The sequence below is a fragment of the Stomoxys calcitrans genome, chromosome 3 (genome assembly GCF_963082655.1).
Source record: "Stomoxys calcitrans chromosome 3, idStoCalc2.1, whole genome shotgun sequence".
Lineage (NCBI taxonomy): Eukaryota > Metazoa > Arthropoda > Insecta > Diptera > Muscidae > Stomoxys > Stomoxys calcitrans.
Genome location: NC_081554.1, coordinates 92,384,082 through 92,409,841, shown reverse-complemented (window position 1 = coordinate 92,409,841; position 25,760 = coordinate 92,384,082). Strand labels below are relative to the sequence as shown.

At 37.9% G+C, this 25,760-nt stretch overlaps 1 protein-coding gene across 1 annotated transcript; it reads left to right on the top strand.

Annotated features, from left to right (window-relative positions):
* The first annotated feature begins 885 nt into the window (after positions 1-885).
* Positions 886-25,760, top strand: LOC106095332 (protein MON2 homolog). Its single transcript, XM_059364739.1, has 19 exons — positions 886-1,268; positions 4,104-4,235; positions 4,379-4,831; positions 9,945-10,509; positions 10,571-10,712; positions 10,772-10,898; positions 10,958-11,761; positions 11,823-12,035; positions 12,106-12,444; positions 12,510-12,654; positions 12,721-13,001; positions 13,063-13,323; positions 13,392-13,549; positions 17,041-17,203; positions 17,270-17,563; positions 17,629-17,813; positions 17,883-18,389; positions 24,377-24,459; positions 24,551-25,760. Exons 1-19 carry the CDS (start codon positions 1,125-1,127, stop codon positions 24,796-24,798), a joined length of 5,244 nt encoding a protein of 1,747 aa, XP_059220722.1. The 5' UTR covers positions 886-1,124; the 3' UTR covers positions 24,799-25,760.

Sequence of the window (25,760 nt, the reverse complement as noted above, 5' to 3'; positions counted from 1 at the left end):
GCAACATGACATCTGAATTTACGGCATTTGATAAACAATGTAATTTCATTGGGGATAGTGCGAATGCCACTACCTCTTAATTGTACAATGGGTAATTGAGAGCTTGCAAATTTCTACTAGAGGTTTTTTCCCAGAAGAAATTTCCAGTATCGAATTTTTTTTTATGAAAACTGACTGGTTATTTCAAATAACTAGGGAAAAAGGGGTAACAAAAATATACCTGTTGATATGAAATATTTTTCAGCATGTTATGGCATATTAAAAAAAGACTAATTTCAAACTTTCAGAATAACTAAATATTGAATAATTAACCTATTTAAAGAACCTATTTTTATTCATTCATTGACAACTACATCACCTTTACGTTTCATAGACATATATATATATATATATATATATATATATTATTGTTAAAAGAATGTGCGTTACGGTCTTAGGGTTTAAGTTTTAATATAATTTTTTTGTTCGTTTTTATTTCAATTGTTTAGGTTCTTGGATCTTAATTTTTCTTTTCTTTTGGTTTCATTAAAATTTCTTACTAAAAATTAAAAATTTTTAATAATTATATATTTAAGTATTATGTCATGGTGTATTAATCCCTATTGTGTTTAAATTTCTATCAACATACAACCCGCTTGGGTTTGGATTGATTCAATAAATAAACTATTAAATCCGGATTTTAAGAGCAGTCTAAACGGGGTTTAAAAGCTATTTTTACTCTCCTGCTAATTTTTACTGGAAAAATGTGCGAACAGACCTTTTTTTTGGCTCGAATGAACAATGTCACTTCAGCTGTTTCGAATTTCTAATCAGCTGCAATGCTCCAGTTTACTCACACTGAAAATTCCTATGAACTTCTTTCCAACACTGAAAATTATTTTTCATACGTAAATAAGAATTGGAATTGAAAATAAGGAAAATCTTAAATTCCCAGGTGTTTTGCTGTTTTTCGTACATCCAAATAGACAATAAGATAAAAAAATCCAGATGCGAATGTAATGCCGTCGCGATAAGGCAAAATAACTAACATAAGGAACATAAAATTGCTATAGACATTGGAGGTGAAAAGAAAAAGTGATTCAAGTCTTTGGGGAACCCGAATTAAGAGGAAAAGCAAAAAAAGAATGTCTTTTGTGCGTACGGGTCCGGGCTCGGGTAATGCCTCCACCGGAAATGCTGAATCGGTGCAAAAATTCGTGGAAGCCTTGCGGTCCGACTTTAAAACATTATCTTTGGAAACCAAAAAGAAATATCCCCAAATTAAAGAGGTAATACATATTAAGTATCCCCATTTTGGCATCAATGGTTGTTGGTTGGGTGGGGAGGCTAAAATAAAACACCCGAGGGATGTATGTACGTGTTCTGTTTTTCGTGTCATATTTCATTGTTTGTTTTTTCGCTTCTTTGGACAAGTTGTAACATATTAAGCCATAAAGAGGTGGAAGTTATGGAGATGGAATTAGATGGTTGCGGGTGGTTGGTGTAGAATTAATAATTCAAGTAGAACAAAGCCCCCCGCAGAAGTTTAGTTACCGAAAGTGTCACAATAAACCCTATCCAAAACCTATGAAATCATGAATGATTGAATACAAAGTTGTTCAATTATGTTCAATTTTAAGCAGGTAAATGGGATAAGACATGTCCACTCAAAAAAAAAACTTTAAAGATCCATATCGAAATTTTGGCTAAGTGAACGATTTTAAATATTCAACTCTAGTAATTGGGAGCACAAAAATATTAAAACGTGTTATTGGGAAGTGGCTGGTTATTTGGTCGAGAGATGGTGGAATGGATAGAAGATGGGAATGGGTCAAACCATCGCAGGACACACTTATGGCCTCTACAAACTCAAGAAGTAGAGGCCAACTGGAGATCAGTTTATAAGGGAGCATATAATATCTAGACATTTACCCATTTGTTTCATTTAATCCCCATCTACTTACATTGATGAAGCATCTGTGCAAAATTTTAAGCGAGTTCCTTAATTTGTTTAGACTTTATCGTTGTTGTTGTTGCATCAGTGTGCTGAGTTTCATCCATAATTGTAGTGGGTTATGCCAATATCCAAATCAAGGAACTCCGCGACTAATTTGGGGTGCATGTTGAGGGGTCTGTCCTGGGGACCTGGTAGGATTGGCTATGTAGTTAAACAAGTAGCTAGTTTACAATGGGGACATACATACATCCAACCTCCTGGCATCAATCATAGTTCTGCAAGAAATCAGCACTTGGAGTGCTGACAAAGAAGCCTTATTGACTACGTACAAAGCAAATGGACAGTTTGTGGTAAGTTATGCAGCGCCAGTGCGGTCTCGTCAACTCTGTGACACACAGTGGAATTATACTCAGATCTGTCAGAATGACGCTCCTCGCACTGCGACAGGCTGTCTCCTCAGTTCTCATGTGGACCACCTCCATCTTGAATCCTTAGAAGTCTTATATTTAGTATACTAAATCCCGTCAACACCTACGCCAAATACGGTAGACTTGACTTCTTAAGACCGTTGAAGACCCAATTTCGTTTCTATTTGGAAAAAAATTGGTTTATTTGGTATATAATTTTAAAAGCGGCATTGTTGCTGCTATTGTAGCCACATTTCCGATTTTGGAGTAGCGATCCTCGTCAAGCTTCCAGGTGAGCAAGCTAATTGCGGTCCATGAGACCGATCGTCGCGAGAACGTCATGGTCATTTGTTATTTAAAGGCGCCAATTATTTAAAGGCCTTGTCATATCAAGCATCATAGGCAATCAGTATGTAGGCAAGAGACGGAGCCGGAGCCGCCGGAATTCTTGCTGAGACCCTCCACTCGATAAGGAAACACTTAAATCGGTTCAATATTCCGTTTGCTACATTTGTTGTCAGTCGAATGAAAGTAACCCCGACTTAAATTGTTTTCACAAATTTATGATATAATCGCCTTTCTTACAACTTTAACAATTTTTACGCATAAAAAAATCAGATTTGCTCACATTTTTAAGTTATGTCATACGAAAATAACATACAGGTGTGACAGCAAAAATGATAAATCGTATGTAAATTGACAATTTTGGCAAACATTTTTACATGTGAATACAAAAAGTGACTTGTCATAAGACTACTACATAATAGTGGCCTTAAGCTAAATCTTTGTGTTTGCCAGTCTGTCTGTTGTAATCACGATACAGTCTTTAAAATCCAAAGCTTTTTACACAACAGAATGGCGTCTACGATACGGTTTAGTTTACGGTAATAAATCCCACGGTTATGCCTCAAAGATATCATTTATCATTCTATGGCGTTGAATGTTCCTCGCTTCCTAACTATATCAACCAATTAAACTTATCAAGTTCAGGAGCCATCTGAAAAAATTAGCTAATGAAAAATCGCGAACACTTTTTGCAATCAGTTTCGCGATTCTTACGTCCATACACCCTCTTATTGGAATGTTCATTTTGTTCACGATGCTGTATTCTGTAATTGGATAATATTATGCATACAATTGAATATTTGATACTATGTTTCCATAAACTTTTATGAACAAGTCATTGTTGTTTCTTTATTTGTCCTTAAGCCAAATAATGCCTGTCAAAAGCATTTCCAAACTCAATTGAGTGTCAAATATGCCGCGGTTCTTGGACCTTTTGGATTCAAACGCATACTTTTAGAGCTATTTTTTATTTGGACACTTAAACATCTCTTATAGAGCGCACAACAAGTCGATTACTGGCTTAGGTGTATACATCTGCACCCTGTTTTCAACCTAACCGAATCTAAACATCTCTTAAGAGTATTGATACTTTTGGTTTATACCATATCATATGCCTGCCTAAGCATATCCAATCACAGCAGAGTTGAAATTTACTAATAATTTATTTATAGCACATGTCGTCGTCCTTTTTTTTGAGTTCCTTCTCTCAAAATAACACAGCTTATTGCTATTGCCTGAGTATGTCATCATGAAAACATATAAACAAAAATCGATTAGAGACACTTATAAGCATATAGTACACACTTACATACATACCCACACATTTATGATTTCTCAATTTCTTGGCTTGACGATTTACATACGAGTACACTAATGATTTTTATGCATGGTCGTCTTCATTCTTTTCTTTGTAGTCATGTGAAGAGGCCATTTCCAAGCTTTCAACCGCCGGCAGCAATCAACAACAATCGGTCTACTATACAGTCAATCAGATTCTATACCCTCTGGTGCAAGGATGCGAAACGAAAGACTTGAAAATCATCAAAGTGAGTCATTGATTGTGACACATTTTCTAATAAAAATGTCTTTTATTTATGTAGTCGTCTTCTTCTCTCTACAACTGCAATATAAATTTTATCAATTTCTTATCTAATCGGCGGTTTTTTTTTGGAATTTTTACTTGCCCCAGTTTTGCTTGGGTATGATGCAGCGTCTTATCACACAGCAAGTGGTCGATCAAAAGGGGGCTCGCTACATAACCGATGCTTTGTGGATGTTAATGGAACATAACATTGAAGAAGTCAAAGTCTTGCAAACAATCACCTTACTGCTGACCACCAATACCGTGGTGCATGGCGATACTCTGGCCAAGTCCTTGGTCTTATGCTTTCGCCTGCACTATACAAAAAATTCAACAATTGTCAATACTGCTGGCGCCACTATACGGCAATTGGTATCATTGGTGTTTGAACGTGTATACCTTGAAAAAGATTCTCTTTCCAATCTCCAACAGAAGGACTCATCGGGTAATGTAGTTGAGATCGATGCAACCGATACCAGCATTAGTGGTGGTGGTACCACTTTATCAAGCGGACCCAGTGAAATGTCAACATTTGCTTCGGATGCGTTCTTTTTGTTTCAGGTAAGCTTTGCATTTTCTTCTACCATTCTTCTCGGTGATTTGTTTGAACATCCATAGTGATTACACAGCGTGAGTTTTGGATTTTTTTTATTTATTAACGAACCAAATATCAGCGATAGTTATATAACGAATATGAAAGAAAGATTTTGTCGGCTTACTGATAGGTAAAACATATTGATGAACTTTTTTTGTATACAGTAGTGTCGGAATGATTGGTTTCAGTTATTTATTCAATTATTTTGTTCTTGTTCTGTTGTTGTTGTTGCTGTATCAGTTTATTGTGTTCTATCTTTCGTCTACTTAATTCTGTTGAGTGTCAAGACCCAGAAACTCTGCGACTAAGATGGGGTGTGTCCACAGGGATCTGGGTCTGCCCGGGCAGTTAGACAGGTGACGTGTATCGTGCGGTCCCTGGTTACAATCGGGACATATATCTTTCACGTCGGCATCAATCCTTGCCCTGTAGGAGTTGAGGCGGCTACATTTGCCGGAACAAATTGAGCCAGAACTACTCTGGTTTGCCGGGGGAGGTCAATTTCTTCAGGTGCAATGGGAGGCGGTTGTTCTCCAAGGACTACATTCACCCGGTAGCCGTTTGCCACATCTGCTACCGTGTTTGCATGAATGTTGTCTAGACCTGCTTGATATGCCGCTTGATCTAGAGGTTCCCTCTTGTAGCGCTGAACTTCACGCTCTGGATCTTTTAGGGGTTTCATCCCATAGACTGACAGATCATTGATTTAATATAGTCTTATATAGAAAAATAATTGAAATAACTGTTGTTTTGTTGGCGTCGTTGTTGTAGCCACATGTCTACATGTAGAGGTAACGATCTTCGTCAAGCTCCTATGAGTAAGCTCGTTCCGGTCCAATCGTCGCAGGAACATGTTGGCCATTGGTTATTCAAAGGCGCCACTAACTCGCCTTGTCATATCGATCATCATAGGCACTCAGTATTTATACAAGAGCCGGTGCTGCCCGGCCTCTCACGGAGACTCTGCGCTTCATATCGATTGTCCGAGACTGCAGTTGCTAGCGATGTTTGCAGCTTTTTGCATCTAGCAAGGCCGAACCCATTGAGGTATGCCTTAATAAATAAAATGATGACATTGGTCGAGTATGGGATTGGACTGCTTTATGTAGAAACCTGATGAATATCAATAAAACTAAATATTTGGTATTTTCTAATGATCGCAATATTCCTTTATATAACCTTACAATATAAAATACTACAAAGAAGCGACTTCACTTTTTGGTTTCGCTGAAATTCGCATCACATATTTCGTTGCATAGCGCATTCTCTGATGGTTCCATATGCAGTAATACCTCGATTTACGTCGTCTCGGTCAACGTCGTTTCGATTTACGTCGCCAAAAAAGCTTGTTCCTACAAACAGTCGTTTGGCTGTTTTCCTTGTTTATACGGAGAGTCCCAATTTTAGTCCATGTGCGTGTTTAAATTTTCTTTCATTATTTGTTTTGTGAATGTTGGAGAATCACAATTTTCGTATTCGTGTTCGAAAAGTGAGTTCAACGAGTAAAAAATTATTGTTCCAGGAGCGTAACATTTATGAACCAAGTTGCATCGAAATCCTGGGAGCGCTCTTTACAATGCGCTTTTCGAAAAAAAAAATTATATAACATTTGCATATTTTCAATGTTTTTAATTGATTTTTCCATGATCCATTAAAAAAATTAATTGAAAATTCGAAAATGTCAACCATTTTTTTAATTGGATCAATTAAAACATTAAATGAAATTTTCAAAAATTTCATTAATTTTTTGATTGAATTAATTAAAAAATTAATTGAAAATTTCAAAAATCTTCTATCATTTTTTAATTGAATATGTAAGTTTTTTAATTGGCAATTTTTCAAATACATTTTTCATAAACTGTGATTGATATTAAGATTTTAGTGATTAGAACAGTTTCAATTAAAAAAGTAGTTGGATAAATTAATTTCGTGATTGCACCCGATTTGTATTTTTTTGCGAACGGAACAAAATCTATTAAATAAACGAAAAAAATCGCACAAAAATTTTAAGTTAAAAAATTTAATTGAAAATAAAATTGTTTTCAATTACAAAATTACATGATTCAATGACATTTTAATCGAATATGATTTTTTTCCATTATAGTTTTGATTGAAATTTTTGCCATTTTTAATTAAAAATTTAATTGATTCAAATAATGTTTTAATTGAACTTTTTTCAATTACAATCGTGATTAAAATTTTTGCAATTTTCAATTAAAAAATTAATTTATGCAATCATTTTTCTAATCAAATCTAAAAAAAATAAAAATTTGGTGCTTAAGAAAATTCAATCTATTTTGTCCCCTACAATATAAAGGAAAGGAAATTTCAAAGGCAATAGCAATACCATGGTAGCCGGTTCTACGTGTCGGATTAAACCGATGGAGTCCTTCATCGACCAAGAGCTGTGGTCTCTGTGCACAACACACTGCTACGACAACACTAACAACCACTACCCGATACCCGAAACTATTTGAAAAACCCCCGCGGGGGAGTTTTTTTTTACGGGTGCCCACGGAACTTTGCCTAAACAACGCACCTCAAGTTCATGTTCCAAGAAATATAGAAATTAAAAGAAATTTCCAAAATTTTCTGAAAATTTCAAAATTCAATGATTTTTTTTAATGGAATATGCAATTTTTTTAATCGAACATTTTTTCAATTGCAAATTTTCCAAATTTTGCAAATTTTGCAAAAACATTCCACTAAGGAACAAGGACAAACTTCTCACACATCAATGAGTGCAGTCCGATTCAAGTTTAAGCTCACACAAATGTTGCCAGAATGAGGAGGGAAAAACCACCGCTGAAAATTTTTCTGATGGTCTCGCCAGGACTCGAACCCAGGCGTTCAGCGTCATAGAAATATTCGTCTAAGACCCCATAAAGTGTAAATATTCTAAATCGTCTCGTCGTTCTGAGTCCATCTTACCTTGTCCATCCGTTCGTCGAAATCATGATAGAGGTCGAACGCGTTAAACTAGCCGCTTGACATTTTGCACAGGTACTTAATATCGATGTAGGTCGTTGGGGACTGCAAATGGGTCATAGCGGTTCAGATTTAGATGCAGCTCCCTTATAAACCGATCTCACGATTTGACTTCCAGAGCCCCTGGAAACCGCAATTTGTTTCCGATTTGGCTGAAACTTTGCCTGTGGTGTACTGTTATGACTTGCAACAACGGTCCGAATCGGGCTATAACCTGATATAGCTCCCATATTAACCGATCTCCCGATTTGACTTCTTGAGCTCTGGAAGCCGCAATTTTTGTCCGATAACTGTGCCAAGTGCGGTCCAAATCGGTCTATTAACTGATATAGCTCCCATATAAACCGATCGCCCGATTTGACTTCTTGAGCCCCTAAAGGCCGCAATGAATATCAATAATATCAATAAAACTGAATTTTTGTCCGATTTGGCTGAAATTTGGCATATAGCTTTTTTATGTCTTCCTACAAATGTTCTAAGTAGGGTCCGAATCGGTCTATAGGTTGATATAGCTCACATATAAACCGATCTCCCGATTTGACTTCTTGAGCCCCTGGAAGCCACAGTCCGATTTGGCTTAAAATTTGCATGTGGTGTTCTGTTACGGTTTCCAACAACTGTGCCAAGTACGGCCAAAATCAGTCTATAACCTGATATAGATCCCATGTAAACCGGTCTCTCAATCATCCTTGTTCGGTTCCTAGAGGCTTTAATTTTTGCTGCCATACAATATGTGCCATACAACTAAATTTATTTTGTATAAATTTTTGGCAGAATCCATGGTGGTGGGTTCCCACGATTCGGTCGGCCGCACTTAGCACGCTTGTAATTGTTGTGTTTGAAACAGTTTAAATTAAAATGTTAATTGAATCAATTAATAACTAAAAATGCTTCGCCGTTTCGTCATATGAAGGAGGTTGTGTAGTGTGTCACCACATTATATTGCCATGCTTTCGTTCACTCCATGCATTTCGTTTGCTCCATTCTTTGTTTGTTGTGTATTATTTTGATTTCCAATCATATATAGGGCAATAGTTTAGAGTTCCTACTGGAATTCCAAATGCATTGTCTAGAGTATAGAGTTCCAATTGGAATCTATAGGTGAAATATATTAAGTCACAATTTGGCCAATGGGAATGAAGAATATACCTGAAAACAAATGCAAATTAGTCCAGGAACATTCCATTACGGGGCAAATAAAAACGTTCGTAAAAAGTTAAAGTTCCAAGCAAATTTGTAAATATGGAAAAAATTAGTCATCCACCATTGCGATGCCGATGATCAATGAATCACACTTTGAATTGCCTTAGCACTCACCTAATTCGTCAGATATAGCTCCCTCGGACTATTTTTTGTTTCTAAACTTATAAAATGGATCGCCGGAAAAAGATTTTTTTTGGATTTATATATTCAAGCATGTTATCGAAACCATACAGCCATATAATCATTACAATTTTAACGTACAAAGGGATCATAACTAATCCCAAATAATGATAATAAATAAATCCCTGAACAGTTTTATGGTTGAAGCTGAAGAAAATCGCTGAAAAATAGCATCGAGCTAAGAGAAGATTGTGTTGAGAAATAAAGGTCTTGCCTGCGACTTTGTTTCATTTGGTCCAATAGCAAGGTTTAGTTTCGCTCCATGGCCGTAACATTTCTTACACGGTCGTTTTTGAAAAAATGAACCGTTGATGCCACCAGTCCATAACCACACCAAACTGTCGTTTTTCGGAATGTATCGATAACTCTTTTACGGCATATTGCTGTTCTACATCCCAAATGTAGCAGCTTTGCTTGTTTACGTATTTATTTGGCCAGCAGCGAGCTCTATAGCTGAACCAAATTTTCGGTTGCTGCTCGTTTGCGAGGTTCTCCATGATGAAATGGCAGAGTATACTGAATACTTTTCTCGTCGCTGATGATGTTTAGACTCAATTATCAACCAGTGCTGCTATTCCGAAAAAAACTTAATTCGTAAAATTTCATATATTTGAATAGGCCTTAGGTTTCCTTTTCTCATTCTATATAAATTTAAGTAAAAGTTTTTATATTCATCCTGATTTATGACAAACCTTTATTCTCTTTCAGGATCTTGTGCATTTGGTGAATGCCGATCCACCTTTTTGGCTTGTCGGCATGAATGAGATGACACGCACTTTTGGGCTTGAACTCTTGGAAGCAGTTTTAACCAATTTCAGTGCCGTTTTCCATGAGAATCGTGATTTTCGCTTGCTCCTCAAGGAACGTGTTTGTGCATTGGTTATTAAACTCTTCTCGCCTAATGTCAAGCATCGTTCATTGCCCACCCAAAATGCCAACGGAAATACTACAACAGCCAGTGATAAACCATATTTTCCCATCAGCATGCGATTATTGCGTCTGGTCGCCATACTCATACAAAAATATCACACTATATTAGTGACGGAATGTGAAATCTTTCTTTCGCTTATAATCAAATTTTTAGATCCCGACAAGCCACATTGGCAAAGGGCTCTAGCTTTGGAGGTTATACATAAGTTGGCTACCAAACCGTCGCTAATTGCATTCTTTTGCAAGTCGTACGATTGTAAAAATCATGCCACGAATATTGTACAAGATATGATCACTGCATTGGGTACTTATGTTAGGTATTCCTTAATCAATTCGGCTGCATGTAAGTATACCCATAAACCAGTTACACTTGTAGGAATTTTAATTGCATTGCAAACTTTCAGTACTGAATGGTCAACAAAATGGAGCGGCCCAACTTAATACCCTGTCGGCGCACAATTCGAATAATCAATGTGGTTTTGTTTTTCGAGGTGCCTATATGCCGTTGGTAGCCACTTTTCCACCCGGTATTTCCAAGGCTATTTAGTAAGTCCAGTCGAGTTCGGGTCGATTATGTTAAAATATGTAAATTTGCTTAATTGCAGTTTAGAAATGTTGGATAAATTGGAAGCCCCTCATATACCGGATAGCTATGGTATTTCGGTGGCCTATGCTGTACTACTGGACATCACACGTTCCATTGGCGGTGTTATCCAAAGAACACCCGAATTGGTAAGATTTTCAATCATGGAATGAACATGCAGTATAGTACTATGCTATTTTCGTTGCAGCATCCCTCTTACAATACCGTTGTCATCACCGAGGAGGAACACAAACCGTTGTGTTTGCAGCTAATCAATTCCAGCTGGTCTGGCTTGCTATCAGCTTTTGTACCTCTAGTGGATGCTTCGATTGATGAGGCAACCACCGATAACATTCTCAAAGCTATGCAAAATTATGCTGCTCTCTGCGGCATAATGGATCTGTTGAATCCTCGTGATGCTTTTATTATGGCAATTTGCCGTGCCTCTTTCCCGCCCCACTATGCCATGTCTATTTTTGCCAATAATCCCCATATGGATGTTGATCTCAGATGCCACACGCGCTCCAACAGCCAGGATCTAAATAATCAGTTTATGAGCTCATGCAATGAGTCTGGAGACTTTCGCCAACAGATTGTTGCCGTGGGTACGCCATTGCCCAGTGCCTCATTGCCGCACAGTGTGATGCAGGCACCCGTTATGTTGACAACCAAAAATCTACAATGTATGCGAGCCATTCTTTTCTTGGCCCACAGCAATGGCAGTATTTTGGGTACATCCTGGCACATTGTGCTACAAACTCTACAGCATTTGGTTTGGATATTGGGTTTGAAGCCCTCAACTGGTGGCAGTTTGCAGGCTTTTCCCAAACCAGCCGTAGAAGCCAATGTGGGAATACAGACTGCTGTAATGGCTGACTTGCCAGTGTTGTCGCAAATGTTGAGCCAACTTTTTGAATCCAGTCAGTATTTGGATGATGTTGCTCTTCATCATCTGATAGATGCGCTCTGCAAATTATCCCACGAAGCCATGGAGTTGGCATATGCCAATAGGGTAACCAATAGAAGAGGAGATGTTAGCAATCAACTGACTACATCACGAGTTTTTGTTTTAGGAACCTTCCTTGTTTGCTGTGGCCAAGCTTTTGGAGACTGGCCTGGTCAATATGCCACGCATAGAAGTACTTTGGCGCCCATTAACGAATCATTTATTGGAAGTATGTCAACATCGTCATATTCGTATGCGAGAATGGGGTGTTGAAGCCATTACTTATTTGGTGAAATCAGCACTTCAATATAAACACAGTCAGCCACTTAAAGAAAATATGGTAGATAGAGCACCTCCCATCTCTTCTGAAAAAATTGATTATATCTATGTGTCATCCCTTCCCAATTTAGAATCTGCAAACTATGCTTTTGAATCCCTTATCTGAGCTCTCCACAGTGCCGCATGCCGATGTGCGTCAACGCCAACTGGATTGTGTTTTGCAAATTCTAAATGGAGCAGGCGAAATTCTATCGTTCGGTTGGCCAGCAATAATAGAGATCATTGGGGCCGTAAATGAACATCATGGTGAACCATTGATACGCACAGCGTTTCAATGTTTACAATTGGTTATAACCGATTTCTTGACGGTTATGCCTTGGCGCTGTTTGCCGCTGTGCATTTCTACTGCTTCGAAGTTTGGTTCTCAAACCCAGGAACTAAATATATCCTTGACAGCTATAGGACTAATGGTGGGTAGAGACGAAATATGCCGAGGACAATGTAAAGTTTAAACGATTTTTGGCCATTCTTGTAGTGGAACATTTCAGATTTCTTTAATCAAAATCAAGACAAGCTGATGTCAGCTCAGGTGGATGATTCAACGATATTACCCGATTTCCCGGGTACTGTAAAAATGCCACAATTTGATAAGCTGTGGATGTGTTTGTACGCCAAGTTGGGTGGGTTTTATGGACTAAACAGCTGAAAGCGTATGTTTCGAATTATTTTTGTGGTTTTTGTTTTAGGTGAACTATGTGTTGACTCTCGCCCTGCGGTACGCAAATCAGCTGGCCAAACATTGTTTTCCACCATCTCCGCTCATGGAAGTCTTTTAAATCCTCCTACTTGGCAAGCACTAGTTTGGCAAGTATTATTTCCCTTATTGGATAACGTGCGCGCTTTGTCGAGTTCTGCAAGCAATGAGAAGGTTGATGCCAGTGGTAATATTTTGATACATCACTCTCGCAATACAGCCCAAAAGCAGTGGGCCGAAACGCAAGTGCTAACGCTGTCGGGAGTGTGCAGGGTAGGTATCTTTTTATGTTTGATCGAAGGAGTTGGCCTCTTTATTTCCATATGCTTTTTAGGTTTTCAACACAAAACGTGATCTTATACAAATGTTGGGCGATTTTGATCGTGCTTGGTCACTGATTTTGGAATTCATACAAAACGCCGCTTTAAGTAAAAATGGTGAAGTATCATTGGCTGCCTTGAAATCTCTACAAGAGATTATGTATCACAATTCCGAATCGAAACCCACACTTATCAAAAGCGATTTAGCGGGAACTACAGCGACAAATGCCACCAGCAGCGAAAAGACCAAGCTAAAGGAAGAAGAAATATGGAATGTGAGTAAAGTGAAGACATGTTTGGTTTGTATGTATCTAAAGAAGATTTTACTTGTTTTTATTTCTAGATTGCCTGGAAAATATGGCTGAATATTGGTACCGAAAGCACAAAAATGACTACAAAATCTCAAGAATCAGCTCAAGATGATTTCTATATACCCAGTCAGGCTTATTTGACTGCCTTAATACAAATCTTTCCTGCAATCTTTCAGCATATACAGAAAAGGTACTTGACATATGTATTGCTATAACATTATTTTGGCGTTACAAAGAGCCTCAACTCTGCTTGTACATCTCGATGCCCGAACTGCAACATTCAATTAAGTTAAGGTTGAAGGACATACATCTTCCAACTGTAAGCCACTTCCCTCCAAGACTTTTTAAGTCAATTGTGTTTGCCCTCAATGAAAAAAAACGTATCGATGAGATATAGAGACCCATGATCAGTGTTCTCATAGCAGAAAACATTTGTCGACCAAAAATTGGCCATTGGCTATTTAATGGCGCCAGTTACTCGCCTTTAGTAGTAGAGGTGTGCGCGTGAGCTAAGTTATGCGTAAACGAGATCCAACTAGAGATGAGTAATTTTATACTCACGACCTTTTTATGTTGACTCACGTTTATGCACGCTCACGAGACAAAAATTTTACTCACACATGACTTACGAGACACTTAAGATTCACGGGCCGCTCACGAGGTAGTAACGATCCACGAGAAAATCGCGACTGACGGTTACACAAATATTGTTCTATGAAGCGAAAAATATTTTTTTTCCATGCGTCTCAACACACAGCATGTGAATGTACGAATATTAATGTATGAAATGTATCAGCCCTGCATAACCCCACTTATGCATCTGTAGATAGATTCGTACGTTAAAATACCGTATAATTTCGTTATTTTTTTTAACTTTAGTCGTGATTTTCTCGTGAGCGCCTCGTAAGTCGTGAGCGGTTCGTGAATGTCTCATGAATATTTCGTAAGTCGTTATTGGCTCTTGGGTCGTGAGCATGATTTCGCTCACTCATTCTCGCGCTCACGCACGAGGAATTTTAATTCAATCAAGGTCATAAACGATCACATGATTGGATTTGGAACTTACTTACGAATCACATGACTCACGCGTGACACAACAACTCAAGACTCACGTGCACACCACAATATCCAACACAATCCCGTGACCAGTGTTGCCACTGCAGAAAAAATGTACTACCAAAATTTTCAAAAAATCATCCAAATCTCCAAATTGTCGACCAAAGTTTTTAATTTCTTAAAAATCGGTACACAATTGTAAATAAAACTAATAATAATAAAATACTTCATGCAAATTTCATCTAAATGGGATAATAATTTCGTCTTCCGAGGCAAAAATCGGTTATGGAGCGATTAGGAATATACATTCAATGGGTGTCGAAAATATAACAAGATAATATGTGAATCAATTTTTATTCACATCGGATATAATGGAAGCCCCCTCAAAGGCTTAAAATTCGAATCGAGAGATTATTTTATGTAAACACGTACCGATTGGCGTATTTGCAATTCCAACTGAACTTCATCACTAAGAAATTGTTATGTAAAATTTCGAATGGCTATTTTCACTCCTTCGAAAGCTATCGTGCCGACAGACGGACGGACTACTTGACTTAGCTTGTCATAAGTAACATTTTCGAGGAGTTAAAAACGGAACGATGAAATTGAATGCCCCCATCCTATGCAAATATTGCCCATGAACATTCCACTATATCTCATACGAAAATTGCTGCTTTGACGAAGAAAGCGATTTTTATCCGAACCGCGTACTTTGAAACTTTGTAGCTTCCCTATAACTAAGTTATAATTCCTTGCACCAGACTTGGGTATAAAAAAGATGTTTTAAATCAGACATGGAAATTTATTGACCATTTCGATCTTGAAAGATATGGATGAGGAGAACTTTGAACTTCGAATTTAAATATATTAGGAACTTTTCATCAAATGAGCTGATGCTACTAAGATTACTGGGTCAATTATAGATTGCAATCCAACTTCAGTCGCGTTGCCAAAGAGCAAATTTGAATTTCTTTATTGAATTGCATAATTTTTTTGCAAAAAATTCTAAGTAAAGAATGAAAAGAAACATCTCAATGATTTTTCTTAGTGTCCACAAAAATTTAAATATAAATTCTGGCCGATTTTTTTTAACAAAACCCCCAAAATACCCCTTTTGGGCAAAGATGGTTTCAAAATCGTCATTTTTTAGTAAATTTTCTGTGAAGGCTCCAAATATTGTTAGTTGCAAAAATGTTTTTGCGTGGGTTTAGGGGACGTATGGAGTAAAAAAAACACATGAATTGATTTGGGTTTATGTTTTTTTTACTGCATATGATCTGAGCTTTGGTATTTGAGAACTCCAGTGGTTTTTCCAATTTTTTAATAAAAAATTGCTGTTTTAAAGTTTAAGTTGACATATCTTCTTCAACTTTAACTTAAAACGCATCCACAATATGTTTTCTTCACAAAAAAAAGAAAAAGTTTAGGTATTTAAGTTTTTCCAATACAGACTAATCTAACTAATGAAACAAATTTTTCGACCAAAAAATGAAAAAAATACACTTTTTAACATTTTTTGATTTTCAAACTGTATAACATTTAACTGAATAATTAGATGTGGACACTTTTTGCGGCATAGTCGTTGTAAGTTTCAAATCATGCATAAAAATGAAAATGGAACCACAAATGCCTTCGTAAATTGTAATATACGAAGAAGGTCTCGATGAAAACTGCAAAACAAAAAAATTAAAAGTCTAATATCCCCGAAACAAGACGATATATTGTGGACCTTAAGCAGATTTTTTTTGCAGGGATTTTTGAGCTCAAAGTGCCCAAGTTGATAGGCCAGCCAAAAGGCGCCCGAATAATCTAGGCGCTAGCACCTCAGCTCTAATCATCTCAAATTTCAATGGTATATCTCTTCCCGCTCTCACACGGCATATTTTTTACTATTTTTTTTTTATTTTCTCCCACTGTGCGTCGCAAGACAAACTCACGAGAATATCACGCGAGATAATCAACTCACAATAAACTGGTGGAAATAAATCCGCAATGGTAAACCAATCTCACTTCCAACCTTCAATATCGGTTCACCAAATCAAAAGTTAGAGACCCTTGAAGGTAGGAGAAGTAGAAAGTGGTAAATTTTGACATCCTCCATTTCACCCTGTATTAAAGATATAGACCAATAACGAACAACAACTTTCCTGAAAGCCTGTGTCCTCCTCTACAAATGTCTAGAACATTTTTACCACTCAGATCAACAAAAAAAGTTGTGAACTTTTTTTCTATTTTTTCCCCGTTGGCCAACTGTGCTTTGTAACGGATAAAGCTAGAGCTCTTAATATGAAATTCGGGTATCCAGTAAAAACTTGTAGCTGTAGTGGGATAAAAAACGCACTGGGCGCACTGTGTCGAGTGCAACGGCGTTTCGTTTCGCTTTTCTCTCTCTTTCATCTCGATGCGCTCTCTCTCTACTTCTTGTTTACCCTCTCTTATTTAATCTTTCTCTCTCACTCTTAGAGGAACAGAAGGGACCAAGAGTTTCCGAGCGCAGCAACTGGCAGGAGCGTGTTCTCTAACCTAAAATAATCAAAGCCAAATTTTTCCATTGACATTTTTTTTTGTTTATTTAAATGATTTCTTAGTTGAATCTCAACGTATCTAAAATTTCCTACTTTTCAGATTTAAACCAATTGATTTTGAGAAGTTCTGTACAGTTTTGACTAATGCCGTTTGCATACCTGTGCAAACTGAAGCAGTTCCATACATAATGTCCTCGGTCTCTGATTCGCTACTAACACCATTACACGATAGTATACTCGAATGTATGGAATTGATACAGAAAGTAAGTACCTGAAGTGTTCAAATGTGTATTACAATGACAATGTTTGTATTACGTTACATGCATTAGGAAGCTACCAAGGAAGATTCCACATTGAGCCATATGATACCCGCTATATTCCGTCAGTTGTTGGTGTTCAGCAAATTTGCAAGCACACCCCCAGCTCTTCAGGTTAGCGACCAACACAACAAGTATTCCAAGTCAACGAATCATTATGGTGGCAACAATAGCTCTGTGGAAGTATTAAGCATGAATTATATACCATTTGGGGAAAAGTCCATCAGCATATGTGTTAAACTTTATCAGTGTACAGCAACGGAAGAGTCTGTTATGCAGGAGCATATTTTGCATGAAATAATAAAGGTCGGTCAAGTTGGAATAAGTACCAGTATTGTGTAAACATAACCAACTGTTTATCTTTATTGCAGGCTTTGCGAACACCCTTGGCCATGAAATATAAATGTTTGGCATCCAGCACCTGGAAATTGGCGATCTCAAGCTTTATAACAGTTTTGCATACGGGTCTTAAGGTGGCCAGAGCGAAATCGAATTATTTCACTGGCATGTGGGATGATTTGGCAGATACTCTAGACAAATTTTTGTTTCCCCAAAGGTAATTTTTGTGCTCGCTTTTCAAATGTGTGGCAATGTTTCAATTATATGTGTCGTTTTAATTTGCTAGTGTCTGCACCATTGAAGATCGTGGCCTTGAAGAAATCGTTTTGGATGAAACCATCGATTGCCAAGTCATAGAGCTGCTGCGTGACGAAGTTTTGCCTTATGCCCATGAAATGCCTCATCAGTTTATAATGCAAATTGTTGTTCTACTCAACAAGGGCTCCATACATTCCGCTTCAGATTCAAACATTTGCTATGAGTCCGATTGGAAACTAAGGGAAATTTTCGCCAAAACATGTTTCGAAACGTTATTGCAATTTTCTTTATTGGACGACAATTGCAATAACAATCGTTCGTCAGTCTCATCTTCATTGTCCAACAGCGGTGCTAGTCCATCATCAGCAGCAGCAAATGCATTAAATGCAAATATTGCGAATGCCGTGGGCTCAGGCAGTGGGGGGAAAGATTTTGCTGGTCGTTTAGCGGTAACGGCACTTCTACATCGTTTCCAAGAGGTGCTCAAGAGGTTTAATGATGATGAAAGACAAAGTGGGAAGTGTCCACTACCAAGGTGAGTACTGAGGTCGAATAACCATTGTAATTCAAGACGAATTAACACATGCCGATTGAAACATCAAAAAAAAAAGTATTGACTGGGTTGGGTTAGGTTAGATTGAAGAGGGTGTAGATTCTAATATAGACATTAGTGTCCCAAAAAACCAAAAGTTTTTTTTTACACATTTACTCCACTTTTTTTCTTAATGCTAAACATCTCCAGTGAATCCATATCACACTCAGGGGGAGGATAACCACCGCTTACCATTTTTTTCTAATGTTCTCGCCAAGATTCGAACCCAGGCGTTCAGCGTCATAATAAATACCTTGGCATAATTCCACAACATATTTACTTATAAAGAGAGCTACCATTAGAAAAAAGTTTTCCGACCTCCGCATGAAAATGCGGCTACAACAACAAAAAGAATCAGGAATTGATTCTGAGCCTATTGATATACCTAACAATGGGTATTTGTATATCTCCTTCTTCTTTCTTCTGTACATGTATATCTCCTTATTTTCTTTTTGTATTATTACTATTTGATGCAGAAAAGTAAATTGTGGCGCCTTTTACTAAAATTCAAAGCTGAAGTCCAAAGTAGTAGGCCTATCGCCATAAATATATGTTTTTTGCCCACCACTTAAGGACGGGTATTGAATGTTGAACTGAAACTTTGCACAGATACTGTTTTTGTCCATAGACAGGTTAACTTCGAAGATATCAAGATCTTAGGCCCATAAAATTAATTTTTCTATCCGACTTTACTAAAATTTAGCATAGTGAACTTGCCCTTCGATGTCAGTGCCGAATATAGTCCAAATCGGTCTTATCTTAATAAAGCTTTCGTATGGGTCGATCTCCCGATTTAAGGTCTTAGGCTTTCAAAAGTCGCATTTTTTATTCGATTTCGCTGAAATTAAGCGCCACCATAGGTTGCGCTTAAAGCCCCGACATTCGTGCCGACTATGGTCTAGATCGGATATTATCTTAATATAGCCCCCATATGTATCAATCCCCAGATTTTAATTCTTCGGTCCATAAAAGCCGCATTTGTTGACCGATTTCACTGAGATTTGTCACAGTGAACTGTGTTTGGTTCGTCCGTACCGAGTAGGATTTAGATCCGACAATTTTAAGGTATAGTATAGGCCGATCTCCCGATTGATGGTCATTCAGCCATAAATGGCGTATTTTTTTTACCAGATTTTGCTGCTGTTAAGTACGGTTAGCTACCTAATTAAACTCATATACATCCCCCCGAATATGATTAAATCGAGTTTGAAGATCGGGTTTACATACCGGAGCCCAGCGTAGCGCAGACGCTGAACGCCTGGGTTCGAATTCTGGCGAAACCATCAGAAAAATATTTTCAGCGATGGTTTTCTCTTCCTAATGCTGGCAACATTTGTGAGGTACTATGCCATGTCGACTATGGCACTGCGGCACCCCGTTCGGACTCGGCTATAAAAAGAAGGCCCCTTTTAATTGAGCTTAAACTTGAATCGGACTGCACTCATTGATATGTGAGAAGTTTGTTCCCGTTCCTTAGTAGAATGTTCATGGGCAAAATTTGCAATGTCGCCATATATCGGTTGTTTAATTTATGATCTTGAAACTACATAAGACCCATTTTATAACCCACGGAACGGGATGAATATGAGGATCATACGGGCTGGAACTCTCATTTCCGTTTTTTGATCGTCATTACGAGAAGCTCAGCTGAGAGCTACCGATCGCGTCCACAGGATATACGGAGTAGCTGCTACTGCAGTCGCAGAAAATCAGCGGTATCGAGTGGAGAGTCTCATTGAGAGGACGGCCAGTACCGGCTTTTTCTAAAATACTGAATGCCTATGATACTCGATGACAAGGCGAGTTATTGGTGCCTATAAATAACCAATGGCCACTATGTTCCCGCGGCGAGCTGTCCATTGGACCAGAACGAGCTTGCTCACCTACAGGAGCTTGGCGAGGATCGCCACCTCCACATGAAAATGTAGCTACAACAACAACAATTTTGTCCTCTAGACGCTCAAGAAGTCAAGATCCAAGACTGGTTTGTATGGCAGCTATAACAAAACATGGACCGTTTTGGCCCATTTATAATTCCAACCGACCTACACTAATAAGAATTATTTGTGCAAAATTTCTAGCACTCCTCGGCAGACATGACTAGATCGACTTAAAATGTCATGACGATCAAGAATATATATGGGGCCTTAAACGAATATTTCGAGGTGTTACAAACGGAATGAGGAAATTAGCATACCCATCTTATGGTGAAGGGTATTAAAACAATTGAACAAAAAATTTCAACTAGAATAAATTCTTCTTCTAAAATGATTCTTACAAAAATTGTTCGGCCTGTGAAAGGCACTTTTGTGGTCCGACTTTTAAATTGGTTTCCTTGTTTGCACTTGCAAAATATTGCAAGGCCTATATCTAGCAACAACATAAAAGCGCTATCCACATACATGAGGCTTTCTATTGAAGGATTTTGAAAGCACTATCAAACAAGGAAACAAATGTGCCTTTCACAGTCTGATACAATTTCTTAGGAGTCCATGTTTATAATTTTAGTTTTTGGTTGGGCTATAGCACCACCCAGCGAAAATGTCAGCTTTGGTGCTTGAAAGCTATTTCTTTTACACATTTTCTCCTTATAAGAGTTGTTTCTTATATAAAATAATTTTTCAATGAAGGATTGAAGAAGAGATATGATGTTTTGAACGTGGGACAGTCTAAAGGGCATTCAATGTTTGTTTACATCTTCTATGAGCTTTGAAATTTTCAATCGGCACATTTGGAACAAAGTTTCTGGACTGAACCATATCAGCTGCCAATTATTCGATGCTCACACTGGAACTCGGCCGAGGACCTGCGTTATTTGTCATAAAACTTAAAATTATATTTTTTCCCCAGAGTTGTCAACGTCGGAGTGCTGAGGCAGTAAGACGTTTTAGCTTACTCCGACAATGCCATTCACGTTGGAGCTGCAATGGCTGTTGAGTAAGGCAAAACAGAGGTACTAATAGGGTGCGACGGCAACTCTCAAACCAGTGGGGCTAGTACCAACAAGAAGCTAAGCTGCGAGCTACCGGGCGTGTGTACGGGTTGGTGATAGTTAAATGCTCCATACGGTGTAGCTATAACGTCAATAGTGGACAATCAGCGGTATAGCGCGAAGAGTCTCAGTAAGAAGACGGGGGGCACCGGTATAAACATATATGACGATGTTATAATACTTCTAAGGGGTAAGGATACAAATCTGCTATGCAGAGGGGCCGATGGGGTCCTCAAAATGAATACGACTGGAGTAGACCTGTCAATGTCAACCCAGAGAAGACTGAAATCTGTTGGTCACGAGGAAGACGAAAGTGAGGCCAATTTGACGTACCGCTTTTCCTCAATAGAACGATTTTGATATCTGTCAAGGTCTTAGACCGGAAACTGGATTGGAAGTATCGCATTCAGGAGCGTACCGAGAAGGCTTTATGTAGACGGGACTTTGGGTCGATATGGGGCCTATAACCGTTGATAGTCCACTGGGTCTACAGGTTTCTGTAGTTAGACTTTTATTTACTTCGTTTGTAGTTTGGTGGACTGCGATGGAGAAAAAGTGCAACAAAGTTATTATACAACAGGTTCACAGAATATGATTTCTTGGCATAGGTGAAGCGATGGTGACCACGTCCACTAGGGCACTGGAGACTATTCTAGATATCCGAACCATAGACATTCAGATTAAGTGTGAGGTAATCACTGCGGCTATGGGAGGGTGGGTAGAGGATAGAACAGGTCATACCATCGTGGTATAATAGAGGCGACGAAAGGAAACCTGGAAGGAATAAAACAGGATACCGACCGAATACCTGAGATGACACTTGAGGTCGAGTGCGAGACACTGCTGCCAGAGGCACACTCTTAGATTATCGGAACTCTGATACGGTTGCCTTTTATATTTCGGGATTGGACAACCCTTTTTTTGATGTTATACGTACCCAGAACGTTTTGACATACGAGCGCTTTTTATGTTGTTTACAGTAACTTAAAAGATTACTCTCGCCCAAAAAATGGAACTTAATCGTGAACTTTTTCGTGCGACAACGGTACATCGATGAACTTAATTAAATTTTTGGCGATGAAGCTCATTAAGGACCAGTGTTTATCGATGGTATGGTGAATTCAACCGAGGTCGTAACTCACTCCAAGACGAATTTTGTGAAGGTTGTCCAAAATCATTTGTTGTTCCAAAAACTATTGATGCTGCGCCAACTGATATTGCAAGATCGGCATGTGACCCACCGTGAGATTGAGACAATCTTAGGCATTAGAGGGACCATCTTACATTCAATACTGCATGAACATTTGACCGTAAAAAAAATGTTCGCGTTGGATCCCACACAATTTGTCAATCGCTCAAAAAAAGGCTCGTGTCGAGAAAGAAATGCTCCAAAATACGAAAGAACTGAATTTTTGAGCACTCAAAACATCGATTTGATGAGTCATCTGCCATATAGTCCTGACTTGTCAACGAATGGCTTCTTTTTATTCCCGTACGTAAAAAATAAAATGAGAGATCAACGTTTTTCGACACCTGAAGAGGCGGTTGATGCGTTCAGAATGCACGTTTTGGAGATACCTTAATCAGAGTGGCAAAAGTGCTTCGACAATTGGTTTAGACGCATGCAAAAGTGTATATATTTTAATGGGGAATATTTTGAAAAACAATAAAGCGATTTTCGATGACTAATATTTGTTTTTGTGTTCTCTAATCCCGAAATATAAAAGGCAACCCTCGTATTGACATCTGGATGATTATGCAACACAGTTGGATTAAAGCTAAAGAATACAGTGGGCCTTGGGGTCTACATTGAGAACCCAGGGACTGATATCTGTTTTAGACTGTTTGACCATAATATGCTTCTGTAGGCGGAGTTCCGGGCGATCACGGAATGCGTGAGAAGGACATTAACGCCTTCTCTGAGATTGGCACAATCCGTTTTGTTTGGTTACCGGATCATGGCGGAGAAAGGGGAAATGAAAGAGCAGACGATTTGGCAGTAAAGGCCAGATGACTGCCGTCAAGAAACTTGGTTAACACGAAGCCTTTCGGGTCGATGCAGTTCGAGTTAAGAACGTGGTCGTGTGGAACAGCGAAACGATCGGTGGGGCGACGAAAATAGTATGGGGAGATCTGAATCGTGAGAAGACAAGGTTTTTACTGAAAGGAAAAAAGTATAGCTTTTGGACACATAGGACTACGAGCTCATTTATGCAAAATCGGTGCGACAATTGATATCATGTGTAGGACATGTGGGGAAGATGATGAAACGTTGGAGCATTTCCTTTGTCATTGCCCGGTCTTATGTGGGGACACAATGAGAAAAACAATTAGGTATTTTGTAAATCCCACAGAATTCTTGACTTAGTTTTTCTTTTGCGAGGTTACAACAAGCCGATTGCACCTAACCCATATAGGTGAGCATCACAAGTTGTTTCAGGGGATGAAAGGGAAAGTGAAACAAAAAACATACTTTAATGTTTTGATTTTGTCTTGATATAACTTTCATTCAGAACAACGATGCGTAGCCCTTCAACGATAGCGTTGACTGCAAGTCACACATATTCTTATTCTCTTTGTTTCAGTTGTTGTTGAGACAGCAACTAATGAACGAGCGCAGGGATATACGCATCGTTTTTTGTTTTTATTTTTAAAATAATGATTATTTTGATTAAACGATAAGTTTTTGAGTTTTCTTATTTTAATCATGCAATCAAAAAATGTTTTTTTTACATATTGAGAAAATTTAAAATAATTTAAGAGGATATATCACACATACAGTCATATTTTCATTTTGGTAATCTCTGAAGAGATTGATCTCTCGATTTAACCTTTTTTCGTGGTACATATGGGTACCGACTGTTGCCATACCCAGTCTAAGTCAACTTAAAGAGTATGCAAATTAATATATTTCTTTCTATCTTCACAATGCTTTTAGATTTCGTCTCTCGGAAATTTCATTTGTTTTGAAAGCCATTGCCACCTTGGTAATTTCAATGAAAAAGGCACCCGCATCCAAAGGTAAGTTAAAAACATTTTTGTTTCTAACTTTCATAAAGTCCAATTAAATCTGATTCTAATGCCTTTTCCCCCAATAACTTTGTAATTTTAGTGAATAAGCCCGCCTGGGATCAATTAATTGGTCTCTATCCATATTTAGTGGATTGTACAACAACAACATCACCTGAAGTTTCACGTTCTTTAAGAGAGGCTTTATTACAGTACACAGATTTGTTGCATGCGCCCAAGTGTTTTAATGGCAGCACCTCTGACAATACAACCCTGGCCACCAGCCAGAATTCCATGTCATCGAATGAAATACAACAACAACAGCAGCAACATGCCAATGGACAGGAGTGAGTTATCTAAAATGGAGTGGATGGAAAACTTATTTGTTGTGAAAACCTTCAAATGGGCAAATGCCAAAAACACATGCAACAAAAAACACGTGCGTACTTGCATGCATGCATACAAACATATATACTAACAACCATACATAAATATAAAGAGAGACTCGTAATATTTATTCGTATAGACAGACATAGAGAAATAATCAAATTTAAGTTTTAAACAATAATTTTTATTCCAAACGAAATAAATTAACACTATACAATAAGAGTACCATATACACATATAATAATACTTTAATAACAAATAATCAATAGAGAAAGACAGAAAAAAGTAATAGTACTATTCATGATACAATATGATAACAACAAACAACATACTATGTAAATTTTAAATTATATATACACTATACCATAAACAGAGAGCCCCTTTATTCAGGCGCTGTTGTTCTATTGTCTGTTCAGCTCAGCCAAAACTAGGTAACAGAATAAAAAAAACCCTTTTTTCATTCGGTTGCGTTGTTGGTTTCGTCGCATTTTCAGTTTCCCCTTGCCACTTTAATCGGGCTTGTTAATCTCGCATCTTGTTTACAAGGGTAAAGAAACAGTGCCAGTTGGACGAAACCAAGAACACACCCAGTTATCTTCAAAGTATTGTGGAATTCAACATAGCCAAGTAATCTCAGTGTATGTTTTTATTAAAACTTCAAAATAATTTCGACTACATTGGCTCTTGAAGTTTCGAATGTAATTTATATATGATTATATTGTTAATATACAAATTATCATACAGATAATAAACGTTTAGTTTTTTAGCAAAACAAATTTTAAGCTACAGTAAAAATATACACTAGAGCTCTGATTTGTCTCGTCAATAGGGCCGCAAATATGTATCTGTATACATTTTTTTCTTCATAAATTCGTCTTTAATAAATAGAAAGGGAACCCCCCATCTAGCAGTCATAGCGAAACAAA

Excerpts from the sequence above, each read along its gene's own strand:
- LOC106095332 (XM_059364739.1), top strand. The coding sequence starts at position 1,125 with ATGTCTTTTGTGCGTACGGGTCCGGGCTCGGGTAATGCCTCCACCGGA. Across the intron at positions 4,236-4,378 it reads AAGACTTGAAAATCATCAAA|TTTTGCTTGGGTATGATGCA; the intron begins GTGAGTCATTGA and ends TACTTGCCCCAG. Across the intron at positions 17,564-17,628 it reads TTTTGCATGAAATAATAAAG|GCTTTGCGAACACCCTTGGC; the intron begins GTCGGTCAAGTT and ends TCTTTATTGCAG.